Raw genomic sequence first — 14968 nt, 5'->3', positions numbered from 1 at the left:
GTTATAATTCTTAGACGTGATTTATGTTATTTTCCAATAGAAATATGACAAGTGTACTTAAATATTATTTAAGTGTAAACACTACAAGAAATACTGCATTTTGCCAGGGGTTAAACCCCTCACTAAAGGCAAAAACCCCTCACAAATGCACAATTTGCGAGGGGACAGCTTCCCTAGCAAAACAGGGGGTCGCAAATCCATTACCGAGGGGATAAACACTTCGCTAATTTGCCAGGGGTTACCCCCCTCGCTAAATGCAAACTCAAAAATCTGCTCTGCAGGCTACAGCAATAGGCACCAGCTAGCAGTCTGCACATGGTCAGACTGCGTCAGATATTTTGCTTGGGGATAAGCCCCTCGCAAAATGCAGGATAAATTTTTTTGCTTGGGGACTAGCCCCTCGCAAATTGTTTATATTTAAAAAAAAAAATAGTTTTCAACGTCGTACATAATAATATATATATATATATATATATATATATATATATAATTATAATATAATTTAAATTAAAATATATATATATATATATAATAATAATTTAAATTAAAACAAAATTATTATAATACATATAATAATTAATATTTAAGCAAATATATTAAAAATTAAACTCCATACAAAATTACAATAATATTTAAAAATAAGTTCAAAATAATTAACACAAATTATTCAATACAAATTAAAATAAACTTAAATATGTAAATTTAATTATTCCCCCCATCTTGTTCCTCCTCTTCTTCATCAGCTCCTCCATATCCACTAGTTCCTCCAAATCCACCACCACTCATATTTTGTGAAGCAAAAAACTGATCAAACCTTTGTGACCGCTCATTTGCAATTCGCATTGCTTCTTGATATTCCTGTGTCTGCCTCCTCATTTCTTCCTGAAATTCTCTCCTCATTTCTTCCCGTAATTCTCTTTCTCTTCTTTGCATTTCCTCCTGCATCTCTAATTGTTTTCTCTTCATCTCTTCAATTTCCAAATTTCTTGCTGCTACTTGTTGTGCTGCCTCAGTATTTGCCAAGTTTCTCACAGTTTCAAGCATTTCGGCGGTTAATATAGGTGGAGTGGATGATCCTTCTCCATCAGCATATCTCATTTTGAAATCTCTACTACGCCGCTTGATATTTTTGGAATACCCTCCAGTACAATACACTCTCCCATTTTTCTTCTTTCCACCTGAAACCTTATACCAAGTCTGAAAACCAAGACTGGGGTCAACAGGATACCCTGGTGGTGGTTCGGGTATTTCAGGATGCTCTGACAACCTTATGGCAAGTTCTTTATCAAAATTCTCCTATAAAAAAATTAAATGTTATCATGATTCAAATAAACTATTACATATAAAAGAAATAAAACTATGTACATATAAAAGAAATAAATAAAATATATTTGATATAAAAGTAACTTACTTGAGTGATTTTTGCGCGCTCGTCAATAAACTCTCCATTTCTCTTGAGATGAGTCTCCATGTGGAGCTCATTAAGAAGTGGAGTTCTGCCTAATTCTTCACGCTAAATAAGTAAAATAAATTAATTATACATAATGAAACATTTAAATAATAGTTTAATAAAAAATTTATAAATTTATGTACCATCCTTCGCGCAACTTCAGCCACACTAATACTTCCCGCTGCATAGTTGCAGCCACCAACTTCAGATGCTCTATTTTTCTTTGCCTGCTCAGATATTTCCTTAAACTTATCAGAATTCCAATGATCAATAAGCTGTGGGAATATATCTTCTCCTATCCAACGTGGACGTGTCCCTTTTGCTTCCCATTTAAGTCTAACATTCCTCATGGTATCAGAAAATCGAGCAGCACATTTTGTGTGAAAGTTTTCTTTAATCGCGGCCTCATCTCTAACATCCCAAACACAACGCTCCTACATTGTTGTATGAATTTAAAAATATTAGATAAAGTAGAATCATGAATATCACAAAAATTAAAAAGGAAATGTCAAAATGAATAAGTAAATTATACCTGAAATGCCTGAAACCATTTTTCCCTCTCATCTTCATCTACAGCTCCATAAGACGCCCAAAATTGTGTGTACTTCTCTTTTATAATATTTGTTATGATCGATACTGCCTGATGTGAGGGAACAATACTAAACAACAAAATATTGAGTTAGTATTGATTAAATAAAACTCATATTTAAAATATAATATAAAAACACAAAAACTTACGATCCTGCATCGGGATAAATGCATAGTCTGCCCTCATGATACTTAATTTTTTGAGTCGTATTTTTTTTCAAAATACGCTTCCTCTTTGTTTGCTCCTCAGCACTAGTATCTCCAGGAGCGCTGGTATCTCCAGGAGCACTGGTATCTCCAGGAGCACTGGTATCATCCTCTGAAGGAATGGGTAATGGCATGCTAGATCCACCTGTCTCTATATGCATGGGTAATGGCATGCTACCAGATCCACCTGTCCCCATATGCAAGGGTAATGGCATGCTACCAGATCCACCTGTCCCCATATGCATGGGTAATGGCATGCTTGATCCACCTGTCTCTGTAGGAAAATATGTGGGGTAAGAGTATCCAGGAGGACAAAAAAAACCTGATCCAGGGGGCATGGATAGTAATCCAGTGAAAGATCCAGACATGGGCGGTGTAGGATGCATAGGCGGTGTAGGATGCATAGGCGGTGTAGGATGCATAGGCGGTGTAGGATGCATAGGCGGTGTAGGATGCATAGGCGGTGGAGTATAGCGTGGAGTAGAGCGTGGCATAGGAACGAACATATCTGAGTTAGGAACCTCCTCTACAATGAATCTAGTGCGACGAGGCTTTAGTTGACCCTTACCTTTTTCATCTTTTTTGGGTGGCATCTTTTCCTGTTACACAAGATAATATTTGAAAGATAATTGCACAAGATAATATTATCAAGTTAATATTACATAAGATGATATTTGAAAGTTAATATATTACACAAGATAATATTTGAAATTTAATATTACACAAGATAATATTTAAAAGTTAATATTACACAAGATACTATTACACATGATAATATGTGAAATACACAAGATAATATTACATATTCAATTCATTCATCATCATAATCTTCATTGTCTTCATCGCATCTGATATTATTGTCTTCAGACTCTCCTAGCTCTTCATGCTCTTCTTCAATAGGATTTGTTGACAACAAGATACTTGCGTCAATTTGTTGACCCTCAACTGCAGTATCACACAAACTTACAATCTCCTCAGTTTCAATTACCTCATTAACAGGTGAAATCTCATCATGTTGGTATGCAACATCTTCCATTAACTCATCAGTCTCAATGTGACCCATTGGGTTGGACTTGATTACAACACACCATTCTCGTTTCCGTGGGGTAATTGAAGGATAAGGTACATAATAAACTTGCCTAACATTATGTGCCATAATGAAAGGGTCATACTCTTTGTACTCTCTATCTCTTCGAATCTCAACAGTGTTATACTTTTTATCAATTTTTGTTCCTCTAGAAGATGGATCATACCAATCACAATAAAATAAGACAACTTTATTTTCCGAGTCCATATAATTATAAACCAACTCGTAAATATGTGTGATAACCCCATAGAAGTCGTCCTCACCACCCTCTGTAACTCCTTTTACGACTACACCACTGTTTACGGTTTTCTTCCCTACACTCCATTCCTCAGTGTGAAATTTGTAACCGTTTACAAAATATGTGTGCCATTCATTTACACGTTGACTAGGGCCTTCAGACAAATTTCGCAAATGTATTAAGTCAGGACTTAGTGTAACAATACATGATAATTGCTGCTTAAACCATGTTGGAAAATAGGCATGTGTGTAACCAGTCGATGGTTGTTCGCCTGTGCTTTGATAATAGTAGGTACCAAATGCCCTATTTCGAAAAGAAAAAAAGGTTAGAGAAGGTAAATCTTAACCAATTAAACAGCACATGATTTAATTTAAAATATACTTACTCAAGATATGGTTTAACTTCAACGCAGTTAATCAGCACATGAACATGAGCAGATTGCATTTCTTTTTGTGAAAGCCAATGCTCACTCTTCTTCCCTGCGGGACGGCCTGGACGACCGAAAACTGATAAGGTAAATTGACTTCTTTCACTGAAGTTAACTTCATTCCTTATGATTCTTGGAGACAACATCATGTGATTGAAATAATGAGAGCAAAAATGTGATGTTTCGCGATGTATATAATGTGCACAAATTGATCCCTCAACTTGTGCCTTATTTTTAACTGATCGCTTTGAATCACCCATGAATCATTCAAATGGATACATCCATCTATATTGAACAGGTCCACCTAGAAAAGCTTCATAAGCAAGATGCACAGGGAGATGCTCCATAGAATCAAAGAAACCTGGCGGGAATATTTGCTCCAACTTGCAAAGAATGACAGGAATATTTTGGTCCAATTTAATGATGTCGTCTACTCTTAAAGTTGAAGCACAAATGTCTCTAAAAAATTGACTGATCTCAGTAAGTGGATTAAGCACATTCTTGGGCAGTGAACTGAATGCAATTGGAAGTAATCGTTCCATGAAAATATGACAATCGTGACTTTTCATTCCATGCAATTTCCCAGTGTTGGCGTCAGCACATCTTGCCAGGTTAGAAGAATAACCATCAGGCATCCTCAATTCATTTAACCACCGACATACAGCTTTTGCTTCTTGGGGAGTAAGAGCGTAACAAGCCTTGGGTTTTAATAATTTTCCGTTTGGTCAAGGTTTCAACTCCAATTCTTTTCGATTACAATAAAGTTCCATGTCTTTCCTAGCCTTCTCATTGTCTTTTGTCTTCTCATTATCCATCACCGTGTTAAGCACATTATCAAAAAAGTTCTTCTCAATATGCATAACATCAAGATTATGACGCAATAAATTATCCTTCCAATATGGGAGGTCCCAAAAGATACTTCTTTTTGTCCAATTGTGGTCAACCCCATATCCTTTAATTCTACGTGCTTCACCATAGTCTGTGAATTTTGGTAGGTCACAAACATTATTCCATACTTGAGTCGATGACAATCGAGGGGGAGGTAGATCTTTTACTTTTATTCCTTTTCTAAAAGCATCTTTATTCCTTCTAAATTCATGGTTGGTAGGTAAGAACCTACGATGACAGTCAAACCACGAACTTTTCCCACCAAAGTCCAAAGTAAACGCTTTTGTGTGATTCATGCAATGCGGACATCCCATTTTACCATGTGTACCCCATCCAGACAACATGCCATATGCAGGAAAGTCATTAATTGTCCACATCAAAGCCGCTCGCATATTAAAATTTTGTTTACGAGACACATCATAAGTCCACGCTCCCACCCACAGCCTCTTGAGATCATCAATTAAAGGTTGCAAATAAACATCGATTCCAGCCTTTGGACTCGACGGTCCCGGAATGATGCATGTCAAAAACATGTAAGGTTTCGTCATGCACATCTCAGGAGGGAGATTGTACGGGGTAACAATAACTGGGCAACAAGAATATGCATTTCCTGAAAAATTATAAGGAGTGAAACCATCTGAGCATAATCCAAGTCGGACATTCCTAGGTTCAAGTGCAAACTCAGGATGAACTCTATCAAAGTGTTTCCATGCCTCGCCATCAGATGGATGTCGCATCATGCCTGAACTAATTATGTTTGTATGGTGCCATGCCATTTGGCTTGCACTGTGCATTGATGCAAACATTCTTTGCAACCTAGGTATTATTGGTAGATAGAACATAGATTTCGCTGCAACGCGATTTTGCCTTTGGTCAACTCCTTTACTGCTAACTAAATACCTCGGACTCTTGCAAAACTTACATTCCTCCAATTCCCCATCATTTGTACCAAACTCGTTGTCATAAAACAACATGCAACCTCTAATGCAACAATCAATATTTTTAACTTCTAATCCCAACTTCGACACCACCCTTTTTGCATCATAATAACTTGTAGGCATGTTTTCTTTCACAGGAGTCGCGTCCAACATCAATCTCGCAAAGAATTCTAAACACTGATCAGGAACATTCCAATTTGATTTCGCAGCCAAAAGTCTCACACACATTGATAGCTTAGAGTCAGAAGACCCCTCAAACAATGGTATATTTATTTCTTTCAACAGCTGATAAAACCTTTGAGCTTTCTCATTCGGGAGTTCTTCTCCATCTAAGTCTTGTGGTTCATCATACGCCACATTCACCCCTAATGCGTCAGTGAACATCTCCTCGACGAGATTAAATTGCTCCTGGCACTGCATATGTGATGAACTACTCCCTGGATCAACTCTATTTATATCTGGTTCTATATGTGTTTGACTGCTAGAAGCCTCTCTATTCATCTCCTGCATTGTTTCCCCATTAGATGTCCAAACCCAGTAATTTGGCCTAAAACCCACTCTCTCCAAGTGACGCTTCACTTCACTAGGGTCACTAATAATATTTCTGCAACCACACTTTAAACACGGACACCTTACCCCTCCTTCCCTGCGACAACATTCTTGAGCAAACGCATACGAGAGAAACGCGGCAACTCCTTCCATAAAAAGTGGTTTAAGCCCACGTCGTCCAGGAAACATTCTATCATACATCCAACTACGATAGAATTGGTAATGTTCCATACTGCACATGTGAATCATGTTTAATTATATTCAATATTTGTCTTTTTCTAAACATATATAAACTATATACTTGTTTTTAGTCCTAAAAAAATATTTGTTTTTAAAATATATTTAGTTGTTTTTAGTCCTAAAAAAATATATATACATGTGAATCATATATAAACTATATACTTGTTTTTAGTCCTAAAAAAATATTTGTTTTTAAAATATATTTACTTGTTTTTAGTCATAAACATACATACTTGCTTTTAAACTATATATATACTATTTATTTATATACCGTTTTAATAAATATATTGTTTGTATATACTATTTTTTATTACATACAATATAATTATATTCAATATTTGTCTTTTTCTAAACATATATAAACTATATACTTGTTTTTAGTCCTAAAAATATTTGTTTCTAAAAAAATATTTTGTTTTTAAAACATACAATAAATTATCAAATATATATTAAATATAATAAACTATCAAATATAATTTTAATTTCAAAAGTACAAAATTTACAAACTGTTTTTTTGATATAATAATACTAACTATACAAATTTTTTATACTGTTTTTTTAAATACTTATTGTTTTTAATGCATACTATTTCCAAATACATACTATTTTTATATTATTATACTGATTTTTTAATACATACAGTTTTTAAACTATTATATACCATTTTAAATATACTGTTTTTAAATTATAATATATAAAAATCGTTTTTTTTAAATATACTGGTTTTATAAAATATATTGTTTTTAAATAATATTTTTATAATATATAAAAATCGTTTTTTTAAATATACTGGTTTTATAAAATATACTGTTTTTAAATAATATTTGTATAATATATAAAAATCGTATTTTTTTATTTAATATATAAATACTGTTTTGTAAATAAAGATTATAATATTTATTAACACATATAAAAATATACCAAACATAATCTTATTTTTAATACTAAACATAAATTTTATTATACTACATTTAAACTACTAATTTAAAAAATCAGCAAATATATTATTGTTCACATCAATAAATCTGTTATTTTTAAAAGAAATAAACTGTAATTATGATATTAAATTCGAAAAAATTAAATAAAAAAATCTAAACACATAAAAAAAATATAAACTATAATCTAAACACATATATAAAATTTATATATAACAACATCATAAACACATATAAAAAAATATAAACACATATAAAAAAATCTAAACACATATATATATATATATATATATAAACACTTCCATCATAAACACATATAAAAAAATTTCAAAAATTTTATATGTGTACCTTAATTGAAGATAACCTATAGCCTGAAGATTGATCCCTTCAAATTATAAGATCTTTCTTCCAAGATTTTGTCTTCTATAAATCAATTGGTGTATAAAAAAAACAAAATTAGATTATATTTTAAATAAAAAAGAATGTATAATATTACTTAGAGGAAGTAGAGGAGAAAATTTACCTTCAAATTATGGTGTTGTTGGTTGAGATGAATGAGATTTGAGATGAATGGGGTTGTGAGGAAGTTGAGATGAATGGGTATTTTGGTTAAAGGAAGAAGAAGATAAATATGTAGGTTTGAAATGGGTAACGTTCGGAAACAGAGAAGATGAAGTAAATGCGTGCACATGGGGTCAGACGTCAGCGAGGGGCTGCCCCACGGAAATGAAACGGTCAAAGGGGGCGTGGGGGGACCCCTCGCAAATTTCACCTTGAAAATAGAGACTGCACGCGCAGTCTGTTTGCGCCAGTTAATGAGACAGTACTGTCTTTTTTCCGAGGGGCTACCCCTCTCTAAAATCTGTACTTTTTTTTCCTTGGGGTTATCCCCTCGCTAAATGCTGTACTAGCTGCAGAATGAATTTTATTTTTGGCGCCACTTTACTTTGCTTGGGGTATCCCCTCGCAATGCAAATTTTCAAAATCAAAATTTCCCTCTTCTCCTATTTGCGAGGGGTCTCCCCTAGGTATGCGTATTTGTTTTTAAATTGTGTTTTGCGAGGGGCTTAACCCCAAGCAACGTTATTTTTTTGCGTGAAGGTATACCCCTGGCTAAATCCCCTGGCTATTTCAAAGATTTCTTGTAGTGAAAAATCGGAAAAAATTGCATATGTGTGTATAAGAATATTATACACTTGTCATATTTTTATCGGAGAAAAATATAAACCACACATAAAAAATTGTATTTAAGTTTTTTAATTTCTCATGTTGTTATAGATTATTTGTAGGTGTGTTCAAATTCAAATCAATTTAAATAAAAACCACAAAACGCGATTTAAAAAAATTCAATTTAAAAAAAATCAAATAATTTCGTTCGGATGAATTTGGATTCTCATTTATGAAAAGCGCTCATAATAGATCTCATTTTGGATTGATTTTTCAAAACATATTTAAACTGAACCCCATATTTATTTATTTTAATAGTTTTTATTTGTTAATATGATGTATTACTTCAATTTATTATTCGTTGATATTTATTTATTTTTAATATTATTTATTTATTTAATTCATCTATTTATTTTTAATATTTTATTTGTTGCAAACATAATGGAGTGTTCTCATTTTATAATTTTAATTTTTAATATACTATATATGTATAATACTTTAAACCAATTATTTTGTAGTATTTTTATAATATTAATGTTAAAAAAATCATGATTTGTAATTAAGATATTCAAAAATTAATATAAATTAAATTGTCTAAAATTGAATCGGGTTAAATTAGATTTTTTTTTAACTAACTATCTGAATCCAAATGGAACTGCAAATATTTTTATCTTTAGATCAGATAACTTTTCCTCTTAAAATTGACGAGAACGCTTTATAAACTCCTCTAATTATTTGGGTCTTGCTAACCCGTGCCCTCAGGACAATGATTAAGCGGTCCAAAAATAATTTATAAAAAATTTAATATTTCAATTTTTAAGACATTAAATACGTAAATTACCGAGATAAAATTTACTATTTTAAAGTCTTAACCATATCATGACACTGGTTAGCATTTTCCTAATTATTTAATTATTTGTACTATAAAATTGTTCTATTTGCGTTTGACATAAATATCTCAACACGTGTAAATATCACTTTGATTTCCTTCAAAAATTATTTTGATAATATAAAATTTAAATGTTTTACTTTGCCTACTATATATTTATTTAACATTTTTAATTAATTTCATTATTTAAACTCAAACTTAATTTTTAAATAGGGTTCAATTAGTTATCCAAACTAATCAATTGATGGTACATTGTCACTTCCGAATGTCAATTGAAACCATACTCTGTGAGTACCTGTAAAATTAATTGTGTAGCATCTACTCTGTACACGAAGAACCTTTGCTCCAAAAACGAGCCAAGATTCTCTCTTGGTAATTGTATCTCTCTTTCTCTCTTATCCTTTTCTCTCCACTCATGTCCTTTATCTCCTGTCTTGACCTCCATGTTTTATTTGTACTTAATATGAATTTCTTGAGTTAGCTGTTTGTTATCTCATGCGTTTCTCGAATTTGGATAGAAGTATGTTACTACATAGATTATTATGACAATTAGAATTATTCATCTTAACACAATTACACAATTAGATTGAAGGAATATGATTTGAAAGAAATACAAATGGTGGATTGTTTGTAATCATGTAAAGAGCCATGAAGAAAAAAATGGGAATATAGCTGCAGATTACTAATTTCAAACAATTGATTAGCTAGTAATTGATTTCTTAATTATTCATGTTAATTTATTGAATTCATTTACCTTTTAGGATTAAATTTACAAAATATTTTTAATAAATCAAAATTGGGAATTACTAATTTAAATATCAACTGACTAAGTTAAATATAATCAATAATTATATAAAATGTTTTTTATTTTTAATGGATTAAATATATTTTTCGTCACTATAAATAATTCAATATTCAATTTTAGTCTCTAAATAACTTTCCTTCAAAGAATGGTCATCCTAATGTTTTCCGTCCATACTTTTGGTCCTTGCTGTCTATTTCTTCTAACGGAGCCGATGTGGCATGCCACATTGCATGCCACGTCATTTAAAGTTTTGACTATAAATATGCTTTAGATTGATGGGGTTTTAAACCTCCCTAAAACGCTTTAAATTTCTTTAACTATTCTTCTTCTGTATTCACCATGTTGCTCAAACACATGTTCCTTTGTCTTCTTTAAACTCCATACAACATTAAACTTACACTAGCATCATCATTGAACTTGTTTTTCCAACTCCTAACGCTTTCTTCCCTGATATGAAATTTATGTAAGTACTAAAACTAAAGGAATTTAAAATCATTGTAATAACTTCTTAAAATATAACCCGTGTTAAATCACTAGTGGATTTAAAAAATCGCCATCATCATGTATGGGCCATCCTGAGACGCAATAGTTTTTGCACAAAATTATCTAATACTGTCAATTCCATCATAAACACTTTCAAGAAGCCAGTTTACTAGCTACATATTCTTCCATATGATTTCTTTAATTTCTTTCCATTGGAATTAATGGTTAAATAACCATAAAACATGTGTAGTTATTAAATGTATGAAAATTTTAAGTAGTGTTTTCAAGTATAATAATGTCGTTTTAGTAAATTGTATTATTTATTTTTCACTAACTTAAGCAATAAGATAGATATTTGTTTTTGTTTCATACATAGGTACATCATGATTTGTGTGATGCGGCGTCACATACAAATGTCATGTCAGAACCATGTCATAAACTAATGTGCCAACTAGATAAATTGGAAGAGGGCTAAAAAAACATAAAAAAATAATTCTAAATAGAGTTTCAAAAGGAGATTCCATCTTAACTTATTCTCTTCATTAGACAAGAAGAAGCTCTACAAACTCCTTTCAAACCCTAACTGAAACACTGTAACTCCATCTACAAACAACATCTAAACTTAAGCCTAACACCATTCAGCTACAATGTTCAATATTACCAACCATTGAATACTGAGACAATTCCTTAAGACTAAATCCCACTTGGCAGATGTAAAGAGGATACAATGGAGATATCGGTTCATATGATGAAGGCTGGAGGGAGGTTACTAGGAAACGAAGGAAACCAAAAAATGATAATAATAGGTGGGATGTCGTTAAGGGCAAAAGGGAGATAGTATAAGAAAATGAGCGTATTTCCATTTATTACTTTATAAAGATAACATACTCGCATGGAGTCAAGAAGATGCTGCATGAGATCTTTGTAGAATTTAGGGAGGTTTAAGAGGTGGTTATTCCGTCGGGGAGGATCAAAGGGGGAAGAGTTTGGATTCGTGATATTTAGGAGTGTGAAGGATGAAAGAATGTTGAAAGTTAAACTTGACAATATCTTCATCAACCGGTGAAATAATCACGCTAATATCCCAAGGTTCTAAAATGGAATAGAGGAAACAAATGCATATAGGAACCATATCAACAGAGGCTACCAAGATTAGAGAAAAAATCAAACAGACCAAAGCTATATGCAAGAAAATATGAAGGAATCAAATCAACAAAGGAAAGTAGGAGGTGAATGGAGGGCTCGGCATAAAGATGCTAAATATACAAAAAGGTCTTATGCACAAGTGGTTTGAGGTAGAGGGGTACAACAAAAAAGAAGAGGTACACGTTTTAAGAATAAAATGGAGAAATCAAATTTTACTCACTTAAAGTTTAATATGGAAAATAAGTACCTTGCTAGATTTCAAAAAGCGTATGTGGGCATGGTGGAGAAACTAGGGATAACATATAATATCCCGGGGGCGTTTCACATGGAAGGATATTTTGTGATAAAAGTTACGCCAATGGGATATAACTTGTGTCTGCAGGAGGAAGGAGAGGAAGGTGAATTAAAAGCTCTAATGGAGGAATCTAGGGATTGAATATGTCAGTGGTTTAAGGAAATTAGGCTGTGGAAATCAGGTGATGTTGATAATGAAATATTAACATGGTTAAGGTGCTATAGGATCCCTTGTCATGTTTGGTGCCCTAAGTTTTTTGAGTTTATAACTTCACCAATTGGACTTTATATTTGTTCTGATGATGAAACAAGTCAACATAAAAAGTTTGACGTTCAATATTGAAGGAAAAAATAATGTATTTTGGGTTAAGTTAGATGAAGACATGCATGGCCCTAAGAGGATAATAGTCCCAAGAAAACATGGAAAAGGAAAAACCAACGTGAGATCAGAGACTAGCTCAGATGAGGAAAATAATACGTGGGAAGAAAGATATAATTATGAAGATAGATAAAATTAAATGGTAATTGAAAGCTTGATTAAGAAATGTGCAAGTGAAAAGGTGGAAAAACAAAACATGGAAAAACAAATTGAGTTGTTCTAGGAAAAGATGAATGAAAAATTTGATGAGGATGGCAGAAAGGAAGTGTTGGAAAAAGAACTGTCATAACTAGGAGGAGACGTTTCCTAAAGTTTGGGGGCCTAAGTTAGGGAAAAATTCATCGCATGGGAAAGTAGATACCAAAACAAATGGCGCCACAGAGATGATTGACTTGGACTTAAACGGAAGGTGGGTCATAGAAGCTGGAGTGGGCAAAGTATAAAAAACTTCCAACCCAATTTCTTTTAGCCCAAATAGATTGGGTGAATTTGAATTAAACATAAGGATTGTTAACATATTTGGTGTGGGTCAGAATAAGTAATTTCTAATCTAATATCATGTAGCCCAAATAGATTGGGCGGGTCTGTTTATTGCTTTAACGAGGGAAAAACAAAAATTACTGGCAGAAGGCGATCAAGAGGAAGGATTTATTCCATCATACATTTTAGCCTTAATTCCTCCAAAACACAAATTGAAGTGTATTCTCCAAAACAAATTGCAATTATCTTCTTAGGTGCCCTCATATTCGATTGATTTAGCTAATTCTACTACAAAGTTTATTGGGCGGATCCATTTTGTGTTATAAATCAACTTCTGATTAAGATGTGATTTAAGGGAATAAAAGATTCTAGACGAAATGGAAAAGGATGTCGCTGGTCAAGTATGGAAGACACTCAAATTGTGGGGAATTTCTGTCAATCAAGGGGATGACGTCTATAAAGAAATTATAAAACCTAGCACTATAAAAATCTTCGATGTAAATGCTTGAGTTTCAAAGTTGTTTAGGTCCTCTTTATATAACAATTCATCTGGGCTTTTCTTTATGGATTTGAGATTTGATTTCGTCTAGAAAAATTCAAATTTTGTTGGATATTTGATTTGTTCCTTGAATATCTCTAACAAAAAGATATGGTTTGGTTTGTTATAAATTTAAATTTAAATCTCCTTAAATCTGATTTCATCTTCACAACTGTCCAACAAATCATATAAACACATTTTTAAATTAATAATAATAAAACCCGAACCAATCTTTGATCATAAAATCCTCTAAAAAGCAGCAGCCAAGTCTTGATGCGCAAGGCCTAGATGTCGAGCAGCATGCTAGGACATCGTGTCGAGCATGTGTACCTTCTATACTTCCATACAACTTTAGCAAGTTAGATCAACTTGAACACTTTGAGCATTTCTCATGTTGTTGTTTTCTGAAAATGCAGCCAATCCAAAAGACCATTTCACAAAGAAATTCAATCTCCCCTTTTATCAAATTGTGACAAAACAACTCTTCAATATACCTAGCAATAATTATTAGGACATACTAGGCGATGACGTGGTTCAATTTATACAATATTTTCATGGGAGTGGGAAGCTACGAAAATCTATGACAACAACTTTTTTAGCATTAAACCAAAAAAACGCCAATCCTCAAGAGTTAGGGCAATACAAACCCATTTGTCTTATAGGGTGTATGTATAAAGTAGTCTCCAAAATTATTGCAAGTAGGTTGAAGACGATAATAGGGAAGTTAGTGGCGCTCTATCAAACACCATTTATGCCTAAAAGACAAATTCTCGATGTTGTATTGGTGGTGAACGAAGTAATTGATTTCGCAATTTGAGAAAAGAGGAATAATTTGTTGTTTAAAGTTGATTTTGCTCAGGTATACGATTGCGTAAATTGGAATTATCTGAGGTTTATATTCATGAAGGTTTTGGTTCTAAATGGATGTGCTCGATGAAAGCACAGGTTTTTAATAGTTCTCTATCTCTTTGAGTTAACGAAACCCAACCAAGGACTTTATGGTGGGTAGAGGTCTAAGACAAGGTGACCCATTATCACATTTTCTCTTTACAATTGCAGTTGAGGGATTGGCAGGAATTGTGAGAATGGAGGTTGAGAGTGGTGATTTGTGAGACTTATGAGTAAATGATACTAAAGAACACAATATCATACAGTTTACTGACGACACCATCTTGATGGATGAAGAAGATTGGATCAATTTACTATCAATTGAAGCCATATTAAGTGGGTTTGAGCTGGT

The 14968-nt window shown here is 32.8% G+C and overlaps 3 protein-coding genes across 3 annotated transcripts; all 3 read right to left on the bottom strand.

Moving 5' to 3' along the window:
* Positions 1–81: 81 nt before the first annotated feature.
* On the bottom strand, positions 82–2838 carry LOC131650812 (uncharacterized). The gene is made up of 6 exons (XM_058920524.1): positions 2189–2838; positions 1983–2109; positions 1594–1884; positions 1412–1513; positions 997–1296; positions 82–282 (listed from the first exon to the last, which is right to left on the bottom strand). Exons 1-6 carry the CDS (start codon positions 2836–2838, stop codon positions 82–84), a joined length of 1671 nt encoding a protein of 556 aa, XP_058776507.1.
* Positions 2839–3056: 218 nt separating this feature from the next.
* LOC131650811 (uncharacterized) lies at positions 3057–4257 on the bottom strand. The gene is made up of 2 exons (XM_058920523.1): positions 3956–4257; positions 3057–3873 (listed from the first exon to the last, which is right to left on the bottom strand). Exons 1-2 carry the CDS (start codon positions 4255–4257, stop codon positions 3057–3059), a joined length of 1119 nt encoding a protein of 372 aa, XP_058776506.1.
* Positions 4258–4722: 465 nt separating this feature from the next.
* Positions 4723–6621, bottom strand: LOC131650809 (uncharacterized). Its single transcript, XM_058920522.1, has one exon. The coding sequence runs from the start codon at positions 6619–6621 to the stop codon at positions 4723–4725; it is 1899 nt and encodes a 632-aa protein (XP_058776505.1).
* Between the last annotated feature and the right edge of the window lie 8347 nt (positions 6622–14968).

Source organism: Vicia villosa, linkage group LG2, assembly GCF_029867415.1.
Source record: "Vicia villosa cultivar HV-30 ecotype Madison, WI linkage group LG2, Vvil1.0, whole genome shotgun sequence".
NCBI lineage: Eukaryota > Viridiplantae > Streptophyta > Magnoliopsida > Fabales > Fabaceae > Vicia > Vicia villosa.
This window is presented reverse-complemented; position numbering and strand designations above follow the sequence as displayed.

Bases quoted from the DNA above. Each gene is read 5' to 3' on its own strand.
- LOC131650812 (XM_058920524.1), bottom strand. From the start codon at position 2,838: ATGCCACCCAAAAAAGATGAAAAAGGTAAGGGTCAACTAAAGCCTCGT. The intron at 2,110-2,188 runs GTAAGTTTTTGT...TTTGTTGTTTAG, and splicing joins ATTTATCCCGATGCAGGATC to TATTGTTCCCTCACATCAGG. The intron at 1,885-1,982 runs GTATAATTTACT...ACAACAATGTAG, and splicing joins AATGGTTTCAGGCATTTCAG to GAGCGTTGTGTTTGGGATGT.
- LOC131650811 (XM_058920523.1), bottom strand. From the start codon at position 4,257: ATGGGTGATTCAAAGCGATCAGTTAAAAATAAGGCACAAGTTGAGGGA. The intron at 3,874-3,955 runs GTAAGTATATTT...TTTTCGAAATAG, and splicing joins GAAGTTAAACCATATCTTGA to GGCATTTGGTACCTACTATT.
- LOC131650809 (XM_058920522.1), bottom strand. From the start codon at position 6,621: ATGATTCACATGTGCAGTATGGAACATTACCAATTCTATCGTAGTTGG.